At 43.5% G+C, this 25,637-nt stretch overlaps 1 protein-coding gene across 1 annotated transcript in view; it reads left to right on the top strand.

Annotated features, from left to right (window-relative positions):
• ARHGEF28 (Rho guanine nucleotide exchange factor 28) overlaps window positions 1-25,637 on the top strand; it is a 112,172-nt gene that overhangs the window by 39,903 nt on the left and 46,632 nt on the right. The window contains 9 exon segments of the mRNA XM_040985911.1: window positions 5,374-5,429; window positions 6,923-6,971; window positions 8,770-8,914; window positions 8,997-9,124; window positions 10,321-10,461; window positions 14,785-15,032; window positions 19,483-19,605; window positions 20,741-20,858; window positions 23,992-24,246. Coding sequence (XP_040841845.1) covers window positions 5,374-5,429; window positions 6,923-6,971; window positions 8,770-8,914; window positions 8,997-9,124; window positions 10,321-10,461; window positions 14,785-15,032; window positions 19,483-19,605; window positions 20,741-20,858; window positions 23,992-24,246 — 1,263 coding nt within the window.

Below are 25,637 nucleotides of genomic sequence, written 5' to 3'. Positions count from 1 at the left end.
TCCCATTCTGTCTCTTGTGCTCACCAATGGGAGCCACAACCCAGCGGGCATACCCTTAGCTCCCTTGACCATGCCTGCTCCCAGCCACAAATCTTGTGCATGCCAGTGGTTGCTCTGATGCAACCTGGCATAGCCCTTCCCCTGTCTTGGCCTTTGCCATAGATGCTGCAGCCTGGCCTGTCCCAGCCTGCCCCCAATCCCAACTCTCACTGATGGTTGCTGCAGCCTAGTCCTGTCCAGTCTACCTCCAGCCCTGGCTTTCATGCAAACAGTAGTTGGGATAGCCTAGCCTGCACCCCACAGCATAGCCTGCACCCCATCCTGCCTCCTGCACATGCCAGTGTGCTACAGTTTGGCTCTGCCCTGAACAATCTGTTTCCCCTTCCCCCAAACAAGCCCACACACTTGCCAACAAGTGGAGCAGCCTTGCGCAGCATGATGAACACCCAGGCATTACTCAACATGAACTGCAGCCACTAAGGGAGTTCCCCCAGCTTCCCCACCAGGCCCACTCCCAGAGCCAGATCTCACATGTTTCAATGGGTGCTAGGCCCTTACCCAGCATAGTCTGACCCCTCTGTCTTGGCCTCTGTGTGTGCTGGTGGATGTTGTGGCCTGGTCCACCCCACACCAAATTCTTGCAGGTGCCTATGGCTGCTAAAACCTGGAAGAGCCTGGCCTGTTCCCAACCCCAGAATCTATGAGTGTTGGGGGATTCCATGGCCATGTTTAGCTCAGCCTGTCACTCCCCTCAGATCTTGAACAAACCAGCTGGTATGATAGTCCTGCAGGGGTCAGCTCACAAATCCCTCCCCAGAATCTGCCCCTAGACCTGGTTCTCTCATGTGCTGGTTAGTGTCATTACCTAGTCTAACATTACCCGTTCCCTGTTCTGACACTGATGGGCGCTGTGATCTAGCCCTGCCAGGTAGGCCTCCCTAGCTTTAGTGTGTGTTGGTGGGTGGTGGTTGGTGGTGGTTGATGCTAACTAGCCCAGCTCAGGTCTCCCACATGGGAGGGTGCATCAGTCTGACCCAGAAAGGTCTTCTAGCTTCCCTCCTCCATGCTGCTTGGCCTCAGCTCCCTGGCTAACCTTCAAGTATATTGGCTTGTCAGCAGAAGTTGCCCAGAATTCATTCTTCACCTGCAACATAGTCCCTTAGCAGCACTCTGCTCCCTCACATCCTATACCCCTTCCCTGATCAACCCACAGCCCCTGTACTGTGAGCACATGGGTTCCCCAGCCCAGTCTTTGTTGGAAGGGGTGCATGCTGGCCTGAAGTCCTACTTGCCCACCTGACACTGCAGATCCAGGCCTCTGGCATGTGTAGGCATGAGACTGTACCCCTTACCCAGCTGGGACCCAAGCATGTTAACAAGTCCCCAGGCCCTGTCTACCAGCACAGCATGCCAGCCTGAGACCCTTGGCTACTTGTCCCCTTGCCTTGGACCTAAACACACATAGGAGTTCCCAGGCTTGCTCAGCTCTGCCAGCCCCCAGTAAGAGTCCCCAGACTCCCAAGGTTGCCTGGGTGGCAGAAGCTTCTTTTGAGTTTCTCACGTGGGTACATGATTCCTAGGACTTGGGCCATTCTGTGCTGCTCTCACAGGCTATAAGCAAGGAGCTGGGTTGGAAGTAGAGTTGCTGGGACACAAACTGGTGCCCATATGGAATATTGGTGCCACAGGATGGAGAATTAGCCTGTTGAATCACCGCAATGGCCCCATCGGTACCTTAAGTTGTACTCTCAGTCACATCCAAGATCTTTCTCTTTTCTGCTGTTCTTTATTAATCACCTGCATGTTGACCTCTGACCACTCTTCACAGAAATTGTGCTGCCGACAGAAACTTGGGATCACTTTCTAGCTAGTGGATGTGGCAATCTTTCCTTTGATTTCATGTCCACATCCATTGTTTTAGGTCAATGTTCTCCTCTTATCCAAAGCACACTGCTCGCCTGTCCTTGCTACCTGCGTTGTCACCTTTTCTGTAAGTACCTTCCAAACTCAGCTCTGGAACTTTCAATCTCCTTTGCTGCTTCTAAAGTAGAGTGCCACATTCACACCTGTTCCTCCTAGATAAATGTCTTTATCCCCCATTTTCTCCTTACACATTTCCAGTGCCTACAGTCTGAGCATCATCTGTCTAGCTGATGGGCACTTTTGAGAATTAGGACAAAACGTCAGGTGTAAATAAGGTGTTTGGGAGTGTGTTGGCCCCCCAGATCCCATGTGTCTATGTACGCATGCTATGGGCTGCTCTCCTGCTTGTGCTGCTGGCCCTGGAAGCTAAGACCTTGGCTTCACAGATCCCACTTGCGTTTTGTCCCAGCTATTCACTTGTTGTGTTTCCTTTTCACCATTACCAGGCTGGTAGACTCTTGGGTGGCTGAGAGAATGGTGCCCCTTTTCCTCTGTCTAGATATTATCACCTGTAATTTATAATGACTATTTCCACCATACTCACCTGTTTTAGTGGCACTCAAACTTGAGAACTTGCCTTTTTTGTTGTTTGTTTACTGGACTAAACCCCTGCTCCTTTCATCCACTGCCCTATCTGTGAGCTACTAGCTCGTCCCAAAGCCCTGACCACAGCCTGGGTCCTCAGACTTGTTTACTCTTAATCCTCCCCCTTGTCACTTTCCTTGCCTCTGCCGTTTTTGTGGTGATTTTCTTGCTTCTCATTTCCCCTACTTTTCTGCATGGGCAATAGTACCTCATGGAAAAAAGGTACTTAGAAAGTTGATTTTGATGCAAAATGTGTTGAAACTTATGCATAGTTTTTTTCCATAATATGCATTTTTATGGTGAATGTTTATTTTTTTGTTTTCAAAATTTTATTTATCTAAAAAGCAAAGCAACAAAGAAGGGAAGAAGGGAGAAGGACAGAGAGGCAAAGAGAGAAAAAGATCTTCCATCGACTGGTTCACTCCCCACATGGCCACAGCAGCTGGGGCTGGTACAGGCAGAACCCGGAGACCTGGAGCTCATGAGCTTCCCACGTGGATGACATGAGCCGGGCAACTGGACTATCTTCTGCTGCTTTCTAGGGCAAACAGGAAGCTCCCTATTTACATGGAATTCTGTGTCAGATGAGTCTCTGCTTTGCTTTCCTCTTGTTTCTTTAACTCTGTGGTTTTTTGATCTGGGCTGTGTGTCTTCAATTTTGCCAAAGATAATCTGTACTGTAACTGCAAGATCTTGTTTTATAACAGGGCTTTTTATATTTCCATTTCATTTTAGTGCTTCCAACTGTCTTTTATAGTTGCTTGCTGCTCTCCTTGATGTCTCGCTGAGCTATTCAGACCATGTGCTGCTTACTTTCATCTCCTCCAGGGAACTGGCATTGCATGCTCTCAGTGTCTGCTAATGAGAGTGATAAGGCTGTTAAGGCTAATAATTTAATACTTTATTTCTCTTATGCTTATCACCCCCAGCCTCTGTATTCTTTTTATGTCGTATGTTTAGTCTTTCAAGGGTGATTTTTGTATTCCAAGAAAAAGTTGACATTTTTATTGTGTCCCTACTTAGCAGGTTTTTTTTTTTTTTAAGATGTGATTTTTTTTTTGATTTAGTTTGTTTTACTGCCCACATTCGCTTCGTTTGATTATCACTTATAGCTGTTTGCTCGTTTTGATTCTATTCTCAAATAGGCTACGATAGGGTTGCTCTGTTCCCTGCAGCATTCCAGCAGTATTTCTTCATGAAGCTAAGTAGATGTTGTACCAACATCTTTTCCCGTCTGTGCTCTGTTGACATCAGCTCACCACGTGTGAGGTGTTGTTTTTCCCCCAGCGTAGCTGTGAAAAGCAGAAGCCGGCCTGGCTTGTTTCTTTGTTGGTCATCCCTTTTTCTTGACACCGTCCACATGGTTGAGCACTTTTAGTTTTTAAGATCGTACATGTATTGTCGGGATGTGTCTCTGGAAAAAATATCACTGAATTATTTTTTCTTCGAAAACCCTTAGACTTTGATTTTCCCATTGGGTTGCTTTTTCAAAAGCTTTATACAGCTTTGACAAGTTATAATTTCTCATCTCATTTTTTGGATTCTGTGTTGAATAGGTATAGTCTCAGATCCGTGTCTTCTCTGGATGGCAGCTTTTATATATATATATCTTCTTTTTTTACTCCACTCTCAGAGGGAATCTTTCCAGTTTAATTTCATAGCACTGCTTTGATACTTTTGTCACAGGAATTCTTCTTGCCCCTTTATCTCCCTGCAGTGCCCATTTGTGTGACAAAGTAGTTCTTTGGCTGGCCACACATTCTCTTCTCCCTTCACGGCCCTTTGGTTCTGTCTTTTTGAAGACTCAGCTTTTGTTTCATATTGAGAACGCGTTTTCAATATCTACATTTTTCTTCTCTATTTTTGCATCTGATGTTCAGTGGCTTGCCTTTGAGTTTTCAGCATAAGTTTGTCCTGTGGCATCTTATATTTTGCCTTCCTTCTTTTTTCCTTTCCTTTATTCTTCTGCATTGGGGAGAGAGCCACTGGCTTCCCAAGTTTGCCAGCTGGGCCGGTCTGGCCATCATGCAGACTGCAGTGGCTCTTGACACTTGCATGTGGAGGATGGTTGTAGGGTGCAACCTCCTGCCCAGCTCTCCGTGGGTTCCTGACTCAGACTACCAGGTTTAGAGGATCCAAACGGGTTCTTTAATCCCTTAGTGTGTATGGGGGTTCCCCCCAAGCAACCCATGGATCCATCACAGGCTCCTCCGAGTTCTATAGGGATGGCTGGGGTGAAGGGGCGTAGATGTTGGGGTGTGAGGACAGGAGGGGCATTGGGCCTGGCAGAAAGCTACCCTTCCACTCTGGGTGTTACCCGAGGGCAGCTTGGGTGTGTGCGCATGCGCTGGCAAACAAAGGGGCAGGGACAGAGTTCCCTTCCTTCTTCCAGGAGATGAGCCATGGGACTTGAGGACATAAAACACAGGGATGATATATCTAAGCTCTCTTAGACTCTGGGTTCACAGGGCTCCCGGTCACAGACTGACAGCCCGACCACACACGAACCTCGGGGTTCGTGGGCTCCGAGGGTTGCTCCCGGCCACGCATGAGAGGCCCCGTGCGTGAGAGGCCCTGTCCGGTGTGAGGAACCTGAGAGAAATGGAATTCTCAGTCACCGGAGTGCACGTGGTGCCCGGTTCCAGTCGTCCTGCAGACAGGGCCAGCCAGCTCAAGGACACGACAGTGTTCCCACGGTGCTTGTGCTGGAACGGAAGCGCGTGATCTTTATTTCCTTACGTTTGCCAAACGCTTGTGCTGTGTGCCTGTCAGTTGTATCGCGACCGAGAAGGGCAGCACTGGCCTTACTCATTTCTGGTTAACGTGGAGAACGTGGACTTCTGCCTGTGTTTCTCTTTCTTTCAGACTGTAACACGAATGTCCGCAAGGGCTGCCGAGACGCTGCGCCTGCGTGTCCCAAGGTAATCTCCCCACGCTTCGTTTTTAGACGCGCACTTAAAAGTTCTTACTCGTAGCTAATTTCCACAGCCAGGTCCTTTTTGTCACAATAAGCTTGCCACAAGCCAGAATGTTAGACGTAGCGAGGTGCTTAGGAGGGAGGTCTTTTATTCTGGGTGGCAGCATGGGGGGATGCCAGGGCAGGGGCAGGGGCAAGATGGAGAGGGGCAGGGAGAGCCAGGAAAAAGAAAGGGGCACACGTAGAGGCTCATTTTATATAATCCAGGTGAGCCTGCAAGGTGCGGGGCTGTGGCGAATTGGTTTGAGGGGGGGACTGTGGGCGGGCTCCAAGGACTTGTGACTGAGATGATTTGAACCACAGGTAGGTGGGTGAGGACTGGGGGGAGGGGCTGTGAGAGATCAGCGGGTGAGGTTCTCAGATAAGGCACCATGAGGTTACATCTCCTGGGTGGATAACCCGAAAGACACACGGATTTTGCGAGCTGTGGGAAAGGGGAAGCAGATACAAATTGGTTCACTTTTCACACCCGTCCTGTGCCTAGTCCATGGGTCTGCTTCCTGTTCAGCTCTTCTTTTTTGTTTTTAAATTATTATTATTGCCGCCTAGATTGACTTCCAAAGTGCTCCTTGCAGGGGTTCCATTACACTTGCTTTGAGAGTGTCACTGTTGACTTACCCATGAACTTGCAGAGGGAAAGCTCTTGGGGGGCTGGTTCACCAGTGTAGACCCTGAACATATGTAAATGAAGAATAGAGTTCTCTTAAATCTGCCTTTCCAATTAAAATAAATCGACCTTAACAAAAAGAGGGGGAGAGTTGGGCAGTAATTCTCAAGCATTCTCATTGCTTGGAGGGACTGGAGAGCCTTTTGGACCCTTCTGGATTTTCTGCATCTGTAGGTCTGGGCTGGGCCTGAGACAGGTTCTAAGGAAGGCTGCCTCTGGCCTAGGGAACCATCACCCCCCACCTCCAAGCCTCCTGCCGAGCCACTGGACAAGAGCTCACACTCTATGTTTGCCATGATCATGTTTTGAAAGGGGGCGTTCCAGTACTCAAGGCAGTTGCCCTGTGTGGACAAGACAAATAGCCAGGAGTGAAGAGAACCAAGGGAGACAGGAAGACAGCAGTGTGGATAGGAACTGGGTTGCAGCCCTAGTCAGAGCATGTCATTTGGTGATTTCTGGTTCCCCTGAGGCTCCTGTTGAGGCTGGGAAGCTCCCGGAGGCCCAGGGCCAACAGGCTCACCTTCCTGATAATTCATACAGATCATTGTCATCGGATTTTACTCTCCCCCGCAGAGCATGCCTTTGGCATTAAATTCCTCTTTGTCTGAAGTAAGTCAAATACTTGTAACAAAAATGACGTAGATGAGAATCCTGTTCCCTGGGACTCTGTGTGTGTGTGTGTGTGTGTGTGTGTGTGTGTGTGTGTGGATGGGCCTCCAGCTGCTCAATGCTTTGATCTTATTTTCTGTGTTTCTGATATTCTTTACCAGAAATTCCAAGAGAAATACAACAAGAACAAACCACAGGCCATCCTGGGAAGTAAGTGATGTGGAAAATGACTTGAACTTGTTGAGCTTTGGTACATGCCACACGTTTTCCCACTGTAAAGTGCTCCTCTTGTTTTCTGATTTTTTTTTTTGCTTTGTTTTCTCCTTGGCATAATTTATACAAAGATGTCAAGAAAAGTTTCAACATCTGTGCCAGCCCCGAGAGCCTTTGCAATGTGTGTGCCAGATGTTGGGGAGGGCTAGAAGAAGATGTTATCATGTTGTCTCCGTTCCAAGATGCTATCTAGCGTATCAGAGGTGCTATTGATTTTAATAACATTTTTTTGGGGGGAAGAGATACACTTTAACTGAATACATATATTATATTGTGTATTTCTGCAAGTAGCAGATATTTATATAAATACATACCGCTTTCTTACGAATGACAAAATGTGGTAGAAAAATATATGTTGAGGCTGGGAGTGTGAAACTTCCTCTCAGTTCCTGTTGTTGCTCTCATAGTGGCCCGGTGCTCTGATGAGCTGCGCCTGAGGTTGGTCTCCTTACATCTGTGGGATGACGGTGAACATTCATAGCATCATTGCTTGCCTGTTTTTTTGAAACTGGGTGGTTCTGTTTTTTTTTTCCTAAATTACAAATTGTTGAAATTTAATCTAATTTGAAAATTATTGGTCACTGAACACTTACTGTTTTTTGCAAGAATCTGTCACACTATTATCTCCTAAGTTTAAAAAAGCCTTTGCTTTATTGCGAGAAGTTTTGAAATCTCTTCCACATAAAATTACCTGGGTTGACAAAAAGCAGAGATTTTAAATGCATGGTAACTCTTAATTTCATTGCTATTGTGATAGAGGGTGGCTGATATTTTAAAAATCAATCAAGTGACAATTAACTATGCAAATTTTTAGTAGCATGCCTCTGGGTGTGTTGCAAGATTGAGTTTCTGTGGGTTCTTGCATTAGGTACTCTGTTGCCTTGACATGAAAATAACTTGATCAGTTTTGGGATCAATTTCACAATATTGTGTGAGAATTAAAAAGAATTCTTAGAATTGATAAGCCATCATTTATTTTTTTCTCTATATGTGGTATTCATGAAAACAAGGTGAATTAGTATACGTGCAAGGTTCTTTGCAATATCCCAATATCTGCTTATTTATTTTGCTCTTTTGCTCAAGAATTTGTATGTTTACAACTCTATTGGGGGCTGAAATATTTTTTGCATGTCATCTGTAGTAAACATGAATGTGAAATCATTCACTTTTGGAAGATTCTAGAACAGGCCAGAAAAGTAGGAAAGCACCATTGAGTTTTCACTGTATGAGAGAACAGCTGGACTTGCTGGTTCCCTGTCTTGAGAGTTCTATGCCAGGAAGAGTAGACTGCCTGGCATCATTCCATTCCCTTGATGGTGTGTGCTACCTGTGTGTGCATGCTTATTTATGGACACAGAATGCATTCTAATACCAGAGCTAATAACACCTTCTGTCTATTTAAAGCTGGTTTCAGGAGTGCAGGCAGAGGTTTATGGGAAAGCTGGCCCAGTGTTTCCCCATTCCATGTACTTGTTTGTGTCATTTAGCATCTACAAGTGGAGATGAAGGAAGCCAGTGTCCAGCATGGGTATCAGGAGGGTATGAAATGGCAGGGACATTTCAATCAAGTGTCAGGTTGTGGCAGGGAAGGCAGGGTACAAGGCTGGTGTGCAGCAAATTAGAAGTGGCTGTTCTAGGGTTTTTTTTTTTTTTTTTTTGGCCTTTAAGCAATTGCCCGTACTTGTCATGACTATCCTCTCTGCAAACAACCTGAGCCGTCTACTCTAACTTCCAGACTCGTCATTTAGAGACACTCCACAGCCAGCTCTCTCCTTGCACACTTCTTCCTCCATGCCTGTTGGATTGCCCACGGGAAGGAAGGAGACTGCAGGGCAGGTCCATCCGTTGTCCAGAAGTGTCCCAGGCCCCACCTTGGAAAGGTAAGGCTCTGTGTCTATCTGCATCTTGATGGCTGCAGGAGCTTGCCTGGTCTAACCCTGCTCTCTTCCGCCTCCCTCCCAGCTTCAGGAGGTCAGTGACATCCTTGGAGTCGGAAAGTGACGGTAGCAACTGCAGAAGCAGGTCCCACTCCGATGAGCTGCTGCAGTCGGTGGGCTCATCTCCCTCGGCGGAGTGCTTCATAATGGAAGGTGAGGAGGTGGCGTGCCTGTGCTCACTGAGGCTTCTGCTCAGACAAGGGCGTTTTCTGCAGGGTGTAAAGTACAGAATGTTCTTTTCTTCTTTTGCAAAAGAAATCTGTTTCCTGATCTGTCTCTGGAATAGATTCTGCAATTTTCTAAATGGAGTGAAAACCTGATAGTGAGTGAGGAACTAGGATGCTATGTGTAAGTGGGCATATTCCCCAGAGAAGAGCGCCTAAGCATCATGGACAGAATGAAACCCATCGTGTGCTTGTTATTCGTTCAGAACCTGGTGAATTAGAAATGGTTCCTGGTTCCTGTGTTACTTAAGATTTTCATTGCCCTGCTTGCGGAGGTCTCTCATTCTTGTCTGGTGACTCCTACTTCTAGGAGAATTAGAATATTTTTTTTCAAAAGTGGATTTTGTAGGACAGGACTCAGTTGGGTATTATTGGCTTTTGTATCCAGTCTTCCAAGGTGCGTCAGTAAGAAGGAAAGCTGAACAAGAGGGGTGGGCTGTCTCGAGGAGTGGACTCTGCCTGGAATCTGACTCTCTGATTACAAACTGAAGCCTTTTCAAACCCACTGTCATCTCATCTGTACTGTTCCACGCTGGAATCTACTCTCTCCATGAGCGCCGTCTGGGCAAGCAGAGTTCAGTTTTCCTGATGGATACGTGTGTGGATTGGATCTAATTTGATCAGAAAAGTGTGTACTCACTCATGACCCAAGTGCTTACACTCTGCTTTGTGTCTTTGCCAAGAAAAAAAACAAATCAAGCAGGCAAGTTCAAAACCCAGATTTGAGTGAACAGTGCCAAATAACCTGGGGTAAAAGAAATCAGTGGGTTCAAGAATCTCTCAGCATATTATGGACTGTGAAGCTTGCTGCAAATAGAACTAAAGCAGTGCAAACCCAAAATAAACAAAAGACTCTTCCATTGTCTTTTCTTTCTGGTGTATGCAATCATTTTTTTTTTTTTAAAACATTGGATTCTTCTTTTCTTTTGTGGAAGCTCTCCTGTTTGAGACCATCTATCAGTCAGCTTTTCAGACGTAGGTGATGCTATTTTGGCTTTGTTATTCTTGTGTTGATAGAAGATCCCGTGTTTGTTGTGATGAGTCCATAAACATGGATAGTAGGGAAGATATCATTGTCCTGAGTGTTACTGTACTTCTGGCTTTTCTTGTCTGAACACATGTTAGATGTCGTGGATTCTTCTCTGTGGAGTGACCTCAGCAGTGATGCCCAGGACTTTGAAGCAGAATCCTGGAGTCTCGTGGTGGATCCCCTGTTCTGTAGCCAGCAGGAGAAGGATGTCATCAAAAGACAGGATGTCATCTTTGGTAAGTATTTCAAAGGGTTTTGTTTTTGTTTTTGCTGGAGGGGGGCTGAGGCACTAAGGTGTAGAGGAAAGAACATGACATTTGAAAACAGACTGCTGTCTCTGTCTACTTTTTCTAGTTGCTGAATCTCAGATTCTTCATATGTATGACAAGAATAAGAATACGTGGGTTTAAAAGATTGTGAAGCTTAACTGAGGCAATGAATATGGCTTGAACTAAGTGAATTTACTTAGGATTAGCCCATATTCTTTTTTTTTTTTAAAGAAAAAGATTTATTTATTTTTACTGGAAAGGCAGATATATACAGAAGAGGAGAGACAGAGAGGAAGATCTTCTGTCCACTGATTCACTGCCCAAATGGTCGCAATAGCTGGAGCTGAGACAATACAAAGCCAGGAACCAGAAGCTTCTTTTGCATCTACCACGTGGATGCAGGGTCCCAAGGCTTTGGGCTGTCCTAGACTGCCTTCCTAGGCCACAAGCAGGAAGCTGGATGGGAAGCAGGGCTGCTGGGGATAGAACTAGTGCCCATATGGGATCCTGGTGCATTCAAAGCGAGTACTTTAGATGCTAGGCTATGCTATCGTGCTGGTCCCTAGCTCAAATTATTTCACCTATTTTTTGTAGGAAGCTCAGTATATTTTCATGTAGCTTAGTCCGGGGAGGCAGGGTTCTGGCACATGGTCCTGTGGTTTGACTGCGCATACCGGGAGGGTCCATTTGTCGTGGTGCCAGTGGTGGTGTGTCGGTTGAAGTCGTGCTCAGCCATGTGCTGCAGTCCTGGGTACTGAACACACCTGTGGTGAGATTTCACCGTCTCAGACTACCTGCCGTGGAGGTTATCTGAATTGGAGGAAGTTGAATGACAGACTAATTAGGAAAAAAATGAAGTTAGAAAACACAATTCAAGTACCAACTAGATGCTGAAGAGTGGTTCCAAGAAGATGGTTTGTTCTATAGGTGAGACTGGCTCTTATTATAGTTGTTTGTTTACACTATGGGCCGAGCGGTCCACTGGTGATAAGGACACCTCACCTGTGTCAGGTGGTGGTTATACAGGTCACGTGATGTGGTGGAAATGTGTGCACTGAAATCTGTCCAGAACAGTCCAGGGGGCACTAACTTTCTCTCTCTCTCTCTCTCTCTCTCTCTCTCTCTCTCTCTCTCTTTTTAAACATGCTTTATTTATCTGAAGGTCAAAGCTATAGAGAGGGAGAGACAGAAAAGGAGATCTTGCATCTGCTGTCTCACTCTTCTGATGACTATAGCATTCAGGGCTGGGCCAGAACAAAATGAGAGCTTCGCCTGGGTCGCCCTTGTGAGTGGCAGGGTCCCCAACACTCGGGCTGTCTTACTTTGTTTCTGTTGCAAGCAATGACAGGGATCTGAATTGGAAGTGGAGCAGCTGGACCAGAACCAGCACTTACATGGGTTACTGGTATCACAGGCAGTTGATTTATGTGCTGCACCTGGAGAGGAAGATGCTGCCCTTTATAATTTTTCAAGTGATTTATATATATGTGTGTGTGTGTGTGTGTATATGTTATACTGCCAATGTTCATCATTGTGTATTATTAAAAATGTAATTTGGAATGAGGCTCATGCATCATGAGGCCATGACTCTCAGAAAGGCTCGTCTCCCTTGGTATAAACTTTCACCCTTTCTTCTTTATTTACCTCTTGAACATGAGGAAATCATTTCTATCTTTGGGGTCGTGATGGACGAATGGATTAAAGGATTGGATTAAATGATAGAGGTAAATTCTAACACAGACCTAGAGCTAAGAACATGGTAGGAAATAACAATAATTACGGTCAGTGGGTTCCCAATTAAAGGGATTTTTGTTTATGACAAACAACGTGTAAAGCTCTGTTTAGACTCCCTTGCTCTCTATGGCTAGTATTTTAGGCTCCTTTCCCAAATACGCAGTAAGTTTGAAAGTTTCATTAATATGAAGCTTATGCTTCTGTTGTCACCACAGATAATGCTATTGCTTTCTGTCAAGATGTATTTTTAGTTGAGTTATAGTTCATATACCATAAGAGTCATCCCTTTACAGTATACCATGTAGTGATTTGGGGAGTAAGTGGGAACTTCAAAAATGTTATCCATATGAAATTAAACAATGTTTATTTTGGTGCAAAAATTTTAAAAAATATCATAGAACTCAATGCTATGGAAAAAAACTACATGAATTTAAAATTTCTGTTCCAGGATAAACTTATCTTTTAATTCCATTGGCCACAACTTTTGAAATATCCTTGTGTTCTCAGAGTTGTACAACCATCACAAATCATCTCATTCCAGAACATTTGTGTCACTACAAAGGAAGTACTGTGCTTCTTAGTAGTCATTCCATATTTCCCCCTAACCATTCTCCTCTGGCAACCACAAACCTACTGTCTCTTAAATTTGCCTATTGCAGGCATTTCACATAAATTATTCACTATATGGTCTTTCGTGAATGGCTACTGTCATTTAGCATAGTGTTTTCCAGGTTCATTTTTGTATCAGCCTGAAGCAGTCCTCCATTCCTTTTTTATGGCATTCTTATTTTTTTAATCCCATTTTTTTCCTAGTCACTGGTTCATATACCTATTGAGTTGTTTGGTAACTTTTTGTTTAATCTACTCCAGAATTTTTTCTGAAGTAGCTATGCTATTTTATGCTATTTTAGGCTGACCACTTATTATATAAGGCTCCGTATCCTCACGAACACTTGATTATTGTTCATCTTTTTTTTAAAAAAATTATCCTGGTGTTTGTGAATGGGTGTGGTGCTTCATTTATATAATGGCTAATAAATGTTGTGTATTTATTCATGTTCCTAAAATTAAAGCAACAATGAGATACAACCTTACTCCAGTTATATTGGAAGCTATCAGAAAGAAAAAAGATAAGGGCTGGTATTGTGGTATTGTGGGTAAAGCTTCTACTTGTAGCACTGGCATCCCATAAGGATGTAGGCTCATGTCCCAGCTGCTCCACCTGTCATCCAGCTCCCTGCTAGTTGCCTGAGTAAAACAAAAGCAGTGGAAGATGGCCCGGAATCTTGGGCCTCTGCATCCATCTGGGTCTTGACCTAAATGAAGGTTCTGGCTCCTTGCAGCCATCTGAGGAGTAAACCAATCAGTGGAAGATCTCTGTGTTTCTCCCTCTCTCTGTAACTCTGTGAAATAAACAACTGTATCTAAAACTTAGAAAAGGTGGCCAGTGAGAAGTGAGCTTTAGTGCACTGCTGGTGGGAATGTAAGTTAGTACAACCCTAGTAGATAAAAGTGTGGTGGTTGCTGAAGAACCTAGAAGTTGAGCTTAGCACATGATCCGGCAGTCCCATCAGGGGAAAATGGGATGAATGTGTTGTGGAGACATTGACACTTCCATGTCTAATTGGAGCACCATTCACAATAGTCAGGAAGTGCAAACAGCCTGTCACCGATGAATGGATAAAGAAGATGCTGTTTGTAACACAACAGAATACTTCTTAGCCGTAATAGGCTGACATGTTGTCACCCCAAAACAATGTGAATGGAGCCGGAGGTCATTTCATGTTAAATGAAATAGGCCAGACTCAGAAAGGCAAATTTGTATGTGATTGTGCTCATGTAAGGACTGCATTAAACTGTGGAGGTAATTTTTTTTAGCACCTGTGGAATATAAAAGAAATTAAAAATTGGGTTGGTTTTTACTGTCAAGTTGTTCAGAGCTTTTAAGATTTTGTTGGTAGGTAACTGGTGGATGGATGAATGGATGCATCTGTTACATACAAGTCTTTTATCAGATACATGGTTTGGAAATATTTTCTACTAACCTGTAAACTGCCTTTTCATTGTATTGATATTATGTCTTGATTGTGAATTTTTTTTTTCCTCTGGAGAATGTGGAAATTTGGAGGTAGATTCGGAAATAAAAGTGAACTACTATTGTCCGCAGTGAGAAATTGTATTATATTTACTTAAATTCATCAAATGAATTGTGTTCCTTCTTGGTGCACAAACTAAAGAAAGCAAGCCAGCAAACCAGGTTACATCAAATATGAATAAAATCTAGTTGTTAGCTGAAGATAGCTGAGGGTGTTTCCTAGTTGTATTATGAGAATTTTGGATACATTAGATGGTTATATATTGGACTTACCTATATCTTAAAAAATTTTTATACTGTCATTTTTAGTCAGTGATGAATTTTATATTGGAATGCATATTTTATTTCAAAACATTTATTTTCTGGCATGCGGATTATAGTGTTAAATGACTAGTTGGAGTTATTAGAGATACTTGTCTTGCAAATCTTGTTTAAAACATGTTTCTACTCCCACATTTCAGAGCTAATGCAGACAGAGATGCATCACATCCAGACCCTGTTCATCATGTCTGAGATCTTCAGGAAAGGCATGAAAGAGGAGCTGCAGCTTGACCACAGCACTGTGGACAGGATCTTCCCCTGTTTAGATGAGTTGCTTGAAATCCATCGGCATTTCTTCTACAGTATGAAGGAGCGAAGGCAAGCGTCCTGCACTGGCAGTGATAAGAATTTTGTCATCAACCGAATTGGAGATATTCTGGTGCAACAGGTAAGATTTAAAGGCCCGGCCTCAAGAACCCGAAAGGTTTGCCAGACCATCTTCAGCATTGGAAGTCTAGGGAGAACTGAAATGTATTTAAATATGATGGTTACTATATGGGTTTGGTTGGTTTCTGTTTATTGACGTGGGTTTGTACGATACATGCATGAGAACTTTTAGCAACCGATGACTGACTTCTATGAGTGTCATAACACTTGGCTTGACCTTTCCCTACTCTAGCTCCACCAGGGATCTCAAGCATGAATTAATCCCTGAAGGAAATGTCTGCCTAGTCTTTATGATTTGATGAGCTATCTCCAAGATAAATACTGGCTTGTGTTAGGAAGAGAATGGTGAATTGACTAAAGCGCTAGAGTTGATGCCTGTGGGATAAAAGAAGTGAATGTGTCTAAGAAAAGGCACATTTTAGAAGTGCTTGGAATGTTTAGCCATCAGCAGGAACAAACTGGGCTACCCTCTTTGATATAGAGAGTGAGAGAGATCATGTCGGACACAGGTACAGGATGTGAGGAAGAGTTTTTATTACCCAAGCTTGGTGTCAGCAGCTGCACTCCAGGAGCTGCTGCACTGCACAGCCAAAGTCAGAGGTTTTTTAAGCTCTTATCCTCCATCAGATTGAGAGCCATGCAGTACAGTTTCTGTATGAAGTACAAAACATTCAATTAAATAAGTGGCAGGAGGCAGGAAGGGAGTTGATAGAGCCCAAAGTTTCCATGCAGTTAATTAACCTAAGTAACATGTTAGGAGGCAGGAGTGGCAGGGTGTGCCGAGCCTCTGGAGCCATTTCTGTTCTGTCAATGAACTTGAATGGCAGGTCGGAGACAGGAGGGGTGGGGCACATGCAGAGCCTCTAGATCCAGCTTCTACATATTCAATTGAATAGAATGGCATGGTGGGATAGGAAGGGAGGGGGCACAGAACCTGCATTTCTGTGCTATCTACACTTTTAATTAACTTGGCAAGCAGGTGCTAGCTATCAACCTGCTGCACCCCATCATACTCCTGGTGCAACACCAGCACCTGCTTCTGGCAGTGAACATTAGCTCCAGGATCTCTCTGAGGAAGCATTCACAGAAAAAAAACACCAATGGAGAAGTTAGATAATATGTATTTAGTGACATGATGTATTTGGCAGTTACTTTTTGGGTCTTTTGAACTCAAGAGGTAGATGTTTTTTTCCCCTTATACAGATTGGGGAAAAAAAAAAAAGCTGATTCCTTGAGAAGGTAATGACTTTCACAAGTGCCCATATCATGTAGGTGACAAAGTGGGATTTGAATACAAATCTGCTCTTTCATTAACACGAGGAATATGATGTCTTATGACATCGTAGAGAAGTGTGTAGTTTTGTAAATCCCTGGAAGTTAGGGAAACCTATTCTGTTACCACACATTTAAACATCTAGAATAGATATGACAACTACGAGTATTCTGAATCTGTTAGGAAACCTTTCCCCTGCAGTCCTTGGGGAAAGGTCTGGAACTCTATCTGTAGTTATCGTGGTATAGCATTCTCCAGGCAGAAACAAAATACCAAGTTTTAAGCAGATTCACCCTGTTAGTACTTGAATCCAGCTGTTGGGCTTTTGGCTGAAAATCAGGGATTTAAGTTCTCTGACATAAATATACTTAAACACAAATATTCTTAATGTACAAAAGCAAAGCTTAAGTAAGATTTATTGCCCAATAATTGTTCCTTCGTGTCCGACAATGTGAAAATTCACATCTTAAATCACAGAGTTAGCCGTCTTGCAAATTGGAGTCTTACTCCCGTTCTGAACTCATAGTTCACCTCAAATGTATTGTACCAAGTTAAATGACTGTGAGGTGCTTTGCAAGACAGCTGAATAGATATGTCTATGTAAACTTCAAAGTGAATACATTTCAATATAAATTACAAAATTTTCAACTCTTCATCTGAAGTTGTGTGCGTCTCTTTTCTTGATCCAGGCAACCATGACTTTACTGTTTCCAATCTTAAGTTACTTTCACAGTTAACAACAATTACCTATCTCGGTTGCTTCTCTGGGTAAAACCAGGACCTGAACTGAGCACACGGTTTGAGAAGTGGTCTCTTGGATGAAGCATAGTCTATTCCTTGGTATTCAGAGAAGAGAAGTTAGGTTTTCTTTCGTATTCAGGTCATTGGCCATGTTTCACGGGTGTTGCGAGGGATCCCTCCTATATCTTGTCGTTTCCTGAGAATTTGGTTGGTAGAATGCTTTGACAGTGGCTGTGGGCACGGTTCTGTGTGGGACAAAGGGAAAAACATGTTGGTTAAGGATGCATGAAAGGGAAGTTTGGGTGAATCCCACACTGTAAAGACCCAATAAAGATTTCAGGAAGTTGGGCTGGAGTATGTTTGAATTTAGTCATTGGATATTCTTGATGTTGGTAACAAATTGTGAAAGTGAGGAATGTGGTTTAGTCTAGAACAGTAGCTTACCCAGTGTGGCGATTCCTCAGAAAGCTAAAATAAGATCTATTAATATGACCTAGCTATCTCACTCCTGGGGCTGTATCAAGAAGAAATGAAATCAGTGCTTGAGTTTTACATGTGCTCCTAGGTTTATAACTGCTTGGTTCACTGCAGTGGTGGTTTCTGGAGTGTAGTGGGAACTGCTGCCGCCCAGCTTGGCTAGTAAAGACTCCTCCTTACATCCTAAAAATCAATTTTGCAATAGCAAAAATATGGAAAGATATTGAATCAACCTGTGTCCATCAACTGATGGTTGGATAAAGAAAATGTGGTGTATATGTGCTTTGTGATACCAGTATTTGCATTCAAGAAAAAAGTGCATGTATAAGGTCCACATTTGACATGAATGTGACAAGATGCTGAAAAATTATAAAATAATTTAAAAATATTTTAAAAGATAAAAATACATAGATTCAAAATTAAAATATGGTCCTTTCTGTTGTAACAGAGCTTTCTTGGAATATTGAATTGTTAATAAGAAATCATGGAAGGCTTTTGATTATCATTAAGCCTAGGTTGTATTTTATCATAATTTCTAGTGTTTCATGTTGTCTTTATTAAGATTATTGTTCAGAAAAAAAAAAAACCCGGAGTTATCTGTTTGTAAGATTTGAAGTTTTGACCTTTAGTTATATAACTTTCCACATTTGTCTTTAAAATTTTGGAGGTGCTGTAATTAAGCAGTAACTGTTATTTCACAGTGAAGAAATTTTTCTAAAAATGAAAAAACAGCAACAAACATAAAAGCAATCCCATAGTTGACACCTGTCCAGAAAAGTACAAGGGGCTTCAAACATTCATGGGAAAAACATATTATAGAAAATAAAAAAAACTTATGCATGGATTTCAGATGCTTGTTGACATAAAAATAAGCTTATCTTTAAATCCTATTTTAATATGCACTTTTTAAAATACTGTCATACATACAGATATGCACACTGTGGTATACTGCTAATAAATGAGGCTATTAAATGAAAAAAAAAAACCCACAGTACAATAGTTTTATAACCTGAGGCACATATGGATCACATGCTTTAAAAATTAAGACTCTCTTTCCCCACCAGCCAGTGGTTTTGTTTTCATAGTACCTGGAGTTTGGGATATTAAAATATTTCATGTTTTTATTTACTTTGTTGCCATTGGTAACATCTGGCAAAACTGCTAATAAAATGTCATAATCAGGATACTGATATTAATATAGTCACAAAGAATATTCTGCTTGGTTCAGGCTTATGGAAACATTTGCTTCTCAAATATTATCATATACTCTTCCTTTAATCTACAAAAGTGTACTAAAACTAGAAAATGGAATGATATAGAAAAATAAAAATTGATAGCAAACTCAAAATGCTTTCCGTTTGGCCATATATCAATTCAGTACAATACAATTTGTTTGTTTGTTTTTTAAGATTTATTGTAATTTGTATTGGAAGGGCAGATATACAGAGAGGAGGAAAGGCAGAGAAGAAGATCTTTCGTTCACTCCCCAAGCGGCTGCAATAGCCAGAGCTGAGCCACTCGGAAGCCAGGAGCCTCTTCTGGGTCTGCCACGTGGGTGCAGGGTCCCAAAGTCTTGGGCTGTCCTCGACTCAATGCAATACAATTTGACCATGTTAGAGTGCCCATTACCACTCAACAACTTCCTTTATTTTATTAAGAAACCTTACTGAAATACAAGTATATGTACCAATAAATGCACGTAAGTGAACAGACAAATGAGTTGCCCTCTGGCCAGAGTCATAGTCAACATCCAAAGTAAGAACAAAATATTACTTGGTACCCTTCGAGTAACTTAATTTAAAAAGTGTCAAGAAAGAGAAGTCATTGTGTTCAGAAAATCTGTGGTGTTTATTCTTTATTGTCAAAGATCACTTTGAAATATGTGAAAATTTCATGTTCTTTTCTCTGAACAGAACTTTACTGAATTTGTGACTTATTGAAATGTTGTTATTCTTCTCAGTTTTCAGAAGACAATGCAAGTAAAATGAAGACAATATATGGGGAATTCTGTAGCCATCACAAAGAAGCAGTTAGCCTCTTCAAAGAGCTCCAGCAGAACAAAAAGTTTCAGAATTTCATTAAGGCAAGTATTTTCAAAGGTTGCCAAGTGGCCAACGTTGTTGCAAAGTGGCTCGGGAAGCGGTTCTTGGCTTCAGCCTTACAGGGGTTAAACCAGTAAATGTACAGGGGCCGGTGTGCTGTGTGCGGAAAGGAAAAGGAAACAGGAGGTTTCTGGCAAAGTATCTTTTTTCGGTGTTGGTGAAATAATTTTCCCAGATCAGTTCCTTTTGTGCTTTATAATTGTGAGGTCATGTCCTCCAAGCTTCTGGGAATATTTTGCAGTATTCTGGGAAGCTGCTCAGGCTCCGACAAGTTATAGAAGAGAAAAAACAAAAGTAAACACAGGTTCTTACCCAATCCCTGCCAAATTAGTTTAAAGCAAATCTACAGCATCCTAAAATTTCACCCATAATATATGATATGTCTCTATGAAATGACAGAGACCTTATCACACTTTTAAAAATTAGCAGTGATTCCTTGATATCTTCACATTTCACTCATTATCTCATCATACTTGAGTGCTTAAAGCAGAATCGGCTCAAGATTCACATGCTGTATGTGGTGGCTTTTATCTCTTAGCTCACCTTTAGTTTTAATGTTCTCCTAATTTGTTTATTGAAGACATTGATCCTCCAGCAGGTCCTGGCTGCTGAATTTTTACCTTCTGCCCTAAGGATGCTACCTTCATCTGTGTTGACGACTTAAGAGAGACTGCAAGAGTCTTAGAAAATACCTGAGTATTACAAAATACAATGAATAATCAACACAGGGGAGGAACACACACACAACTACAAACTCCTGTTCAAGACACAACTTTTACTTCTGATATTTTTTCTAAATTTTTTTTTTTTATTAAACATGAATCCTGGCACTTAGGAGTTAGAACTTGCTGACTTTCGGAATTAACTACAAATGCATTAGAGTAACCTGAAACTTCCTGAAAACTTTGATGGTCTGCAGTATTGAAATAAATGATACGGTGTACACTTTAATGATGAACACATCAGGTTTTAATGAATAATGATGGATATTATGTTACATCTGAATAGACGTATTGTTGAGGATTATTATCGTTATTATTGCATGATTAAATTCACACCTAAAAAGTGAAAGCAGGTGGAACTTGGGTATGTGAAAATGCGATGTGTGGTTTTCAGCTCCGAAACAGTAATCTCCTGGCGCGACGCCGAGGGATTCCAGAATGCATTCTGCTGGTTACTCAGCGCATCACCAAGTACCCAGTCTTGGTGGAAAGGATATTGCAGTACACAAAGGGTGAGTGATGCCTTCTGGGACAAACGTTTGCCTCTCTATTAGTTGGTAGTTTTAACTGTAGCTGAGGTGTCATCAACAGCTGTGAATGCCGTGGCCTCTGAGTCGTGAAGGTTTTCATTGCGGGAAAACTCTTGGAACCCTAAAGAGGACTTCCCTTTTATGGTGTAGCTTGGCTAATACTCTGAATTCCTACAAGTGGCACCAAGCCCAGTAGGTTTCTTCATACTTGAGCTCTGCCTTTACCTGTGTCCTTACCTCATACCCAGCCATCCTTAGCATATCCCCCCACTTTTTAGATTGATTTCTATTGGATCTTCCCAGTGGCTGCAATGGCCAGAGCTTAGTCGACCTGAAGCCAGGAGCCAAGAGCCTTTTCCGTGTCTTCCTTGTAGGTGCAGGGTCCCAAGGTTTTGGGCCATCCCCATGGAGCAGCCAGGATGCACACTGATGCCCATGTGGGATGCTGGGTGTGCAAGGATCTGAGCCATTGTACTGGTGCCAATACCCACCCTTGTCTTTCTCTTACCTTCCCATCAGTTTGGTGAAACATCATGTTCCTGATCCTTGCACCAAGTGCCAGTTCTCTTGAGCAATGACTTAATGAAGAATGATTGTCTGAAGGGGTCTTGTCAGTTCGTTAAGCTCCAGGGAGTGACATCTGAGCATCTTTTCAGAGGCCGTTAAAGCTGATGCCAGACTGGAAACTCCTCATCACACATGGAAGGCTCATGTTTGTCTGACCCATAGTTGGGTTTCAGTGTCTAGTGCATTGGTTAATACAAGAGACTGTAAAAAATAAATCCTGCATGGTGCAGTAGGTGAATAAATAAAAAATGCCTCCAGCTAGCTTATTGAGCTTTGTTAAAAGCGATGAGTAGAGTGGTCAAGTACTTCATGACAAAGGCTTGGGTTTGGAATTGCGTCAAGTTGCGTGGGCATCGCACCTGCCTCTGCCACCTGCTCATTCAGTGGGTTAGTCAACTACGCCTTTGTCTTCTCTCCTGCAAGGAAGTCCTAATGTTATGAAAACCTTGTGAGGATGAGATTATCTCAGAGACTGCCCAGCACAGGGCCTTTCCCTGACACGCTGCCCCTAGGTGGGAGCTCTTTTTGGTACCTTTATAGTCACCCTTCAATAATGAGCTCCTAAGTACCCATTTTTTCCTGTTTTCTTGGAATGGGTATAGGTGAGTAGACACACCCACACTTTATTCCTTCCCTGTCTTTTGTCACATTCAGAACTAAGTTCAGATATGTATAGTGATAGGAATATGTCTATTCCTTATATCTCATTTTTATGGAAAGGATTTATTAATCCTTTTAAAAGGCTGAATGACACGTCCAGAGAATGAGAGAGGTCTTCCATCTGCGAATCCACTTTGCAAATGGTAGCCAAGGCAGGCCGGGAGCCACAGCAGCCTGGAACTCTATCCATCTGTACTGTTTGGGTGGCAGGGGCATTTGGGCCATTCTCTGCTCCCTTTCCAGGCATGCTAACAGGGAGCTGGATCAGAAACAGGAGGGACTCCAACTGGCACTCTTACAGGGTGCTGGCAAAGCAAGCGGTGGCTTAACCTGGTTTGCCACCAGATCTGTCCCCTCTTCTGCCCTTACAAGGGAATATAAACATATTGAGAAAAATGTAAATGTTGTTGTCAGCAAGAGAACTGAAATACAGTTAAGCCTTTTCAATGTGAATTATGTTTACATTCTCTTTCCTAAGCTTACTGCAGTTCATCAAGCATTAAAATCTGTCAAATTGTGTTAGTCAGCGGGCACTACTCCAGTAGTAGCCTGTGCCACATTCATGGGGAACAGTCACACGGGCTGCTGACTGTGAATCTGAAATGCTGATGACCACAGCTCCTCGGTGTGCAGGTGACATGGAGGCTGAGGGCGTGCCTCCAGTGGTCAGGCACTTGCTGGGCTGCTTGGGACACTGGCTGCTATGACTGTGACTGCGTTGTTCATCCCATTCCTTTAGATTCTGAGTCTGGGATGGAAAGTAAACATTTGCATCCTGACCCTTGGGTGAGGTCAATGCTGCTGTGCCTACAGAGGTACAGGGTATCAGGGTGGTCATTTGTCCCCAAAGGTCAAAGGACTTGGAGCCTTTTCTGAGTTTACCCATCATGTTGTAGCTGAACTCTTGATTTTTCTCTTCTTAGCTTTTCTGTTTATGAGTTATGCTCTTCAGGAAAAAAAAGAACCTTCTCTGGAGGGACTTAGCAAAGTCAGGTGCAGTAACATAGTGGGGTTTTCTCTTGGGTAGCAAAGATGGGTGCCAGGACCTGTTTTCAGGCTTCCCAGGTGTACCACGGCAGCTCCTGGCAGTGGTAGAGCCGTTGGAGGATTCATTGTCAGGCTCTATTGCCATTTCCAAGTGTTAGTTTCTGTAGCCCTGGGCTCTTGAGAAACTTTGACTTTTCTGCCAGTTTTTCTTCCTTTCCTCTCCTTCCAGAACCTTCTGAGCTCCTAAAACCTTTTCTTTATGTTCCAGCTGCTTCAGTAAATCTCAACCAGGAAGTCTTTATCATCCAATGCAGAAAATCACTAAGCTTACTTTCGCCTGAAGTTTCTGTTCCAGAAACCCTTCTAGATGTGTCTAGAGGTATTCTAGAAATAAGAGCAGGTGCCAGGGTTTTAAAGAGCAACAGCCAGGGTCAATGGTTTTTTGCTCTGTTGGTATGAGCTGTCTGAATTACCAATTAGGTACGAGACCTCAGTCCCCTGAAAAAATTCGAATGTCTTACAATCAGAAGAAAATACTTGAGATCAGATAGAATGTTTAATTATGACATTGTCATGTTCATATTTAGGTATATGCAATTCTAAGACATAATCTTGCACATGAGCTCAAGACCCATTCAGGTCACTGCAGGGCCCCTTTCTGGAGGACGTTGGCTTGGCCTGCAGGCTGGATGAAGTCCTCAGAAGCGTGGTGTGAGGACCACGTGATTCCCTGGGTCCGAGATGGGCAAGGGAAGCCTGAATTGGTATAGAACACATTTGCTGCCATGGCAGTGGGTGAGACCTGTCCCCGGAACTGCCACATCTGATTGTCAGCCAGGGACGTATGTCATAAAGCAAGCAGGTTATAATCAAATCCTTTACCGGTTCTCTTCCCAAACAGACAGAACAGAAGAACATGAAGACTTATGCAAAGCTCTGGCCTTGATTAAAGACATGATTGCAGCCGTGGACCTCAAAGTCAACGAGTATGAGAAAAACCAAAAGTGGCTGGAGATCCTCAGTAAGATTGAAAACAAAACATGCACGAAGCTCAAGAGCGGCCACGTGTTCCGGAAGCAGGCGCTGCTAAGCAAGGAGAGGACTCTGTTACACGATGGCGTCGTCTACTGGAAAACCGCCACCGGCCGTTTCAAAGGTACGAGGCCTTCCCGCACTGGCTTCCTTCTCCTGCCCCCTGCCCCCCGCCCCCCAGGACGCCTTCTGCAGAGCCCAGGCCTCAGGCACATGCGCGTGAGCCCCGAGTCCCTTGAAAGATCCAGCTGTGCGCTTCAACTGCAGTATGAACCCGAATCATACAAGTCTTTAGCCCGAATCTAAAACCTTCAGATGTGTTTTATGTTTTATGCCCGTTGCAGTGTCTGAGCTCACAGCCGCTGCCGATGTGTGGAGTTAGGCTGGCAGATGGGGTGTGCTGGGAGCAAGGCGGTGGTCTCATTTTTGTTCCCTAAGACATCCACGCGTTGGTGCTGGTGGGAACCACTCAGCGCTGCTCTTGGTGGCTAGCGTTAGCCCCAGTCTGGTAATCTGGCTGGGATCCAAAGCTCTGTCCTCTGACTTTTTTTTTTTAGGATTTACTTATTTTTATTGGAAAGTCAAATATACAGAGAAGGAGGAGAGACAGAGAGGAAGATCTTGTGTCCACTGATTCACTCTCCAAGTGGCCGCAACAGCTGGAGTTGAGCCGATCCCAGACCAGGAGCCAGGATCTTCTTCTGGGTTTCCCATGTGGGTGCAGCGTCCTAAAGCTTTGGGTCATGCTTGACAGCTTTCTCAGGCCACAAGGAGAACTTTGGATGGGTAGCGGGTCCACTGGGATTAGAACTAGCATCCTTTTGGGATCCTGGCGTGTTCAAGGCTAGGACCTTAGCTACTAGGCTACTGTGCTAGGATCACTCTGACTCTTTTAAAAAAAATCTTTATTGAGGGCCAACGTCGTGGCTTAACAAGCTAATTCCCCCTGTGGCACCAGCATCGCGTATGGGTGCCAGTTTATGTTCTGGCTGCTCTACTTCCAATACAGCTCTCTATTTATGATCTGGGAAAACAGTGGAGGATGGCTTAAGTCCTTGTAACCCTGTACTCAAATGTACGCAAACCTGAAAGAGGCTCCTGGCTCCTAGCTTCGGATTGTCTAAGCTCCAGCTGTTATGACCATGTAGGGAGTGAACCAGCAGGTGGAAGAAACTTTCTTTTGCTTTCTGTAAATTTGCCTTTCAAATAAATAACTCTTTAAAAGTCTCTTTATTTGTTTGCTGATCAGAGCTGCAGAGCTTGACTTTGATCCTCTGATTCATTCTCTAGATGGTTGCAGTGGCCAGGACTGGACCAGGCCACAGTCAAGGGAATCAGGGAGTTTAGCCCAAACACTTGGACCATCATCTGCTGTTTTCACAGGCCTCTAGCAAGGACCTGAATCGGAAGTGTAGCAGCTAGGATACAAACCAGTAACCATATGGAATCCCAGAGCTGCAAGCAGGAGCTTTACCTGCCATGCCACAACATTGGTTCACGTATTGCGACCCTCAG

This window comes from Ochotona curzoniae, unplaced genomic scaffold (assembly GCF_017591425.1).
Source record: "Ochotona curzoniae isolate NIBS_2020 unplaced genomic scaffold, NIBS_Ocur_1.0 contig_4501, whole genome shotgun sequence".
In the NCBI taxonomy this organism is placed as follows: domain Eukaryota; kingdom Metazoa; phylum Chordata; class Mammalia; order Lagomorpha; family Ochotonidae; genus Ochotona; species Ochotona curzoniae.
This window is presented reverse-complemented; position numbering and strand designations above follow the sequence as displayed.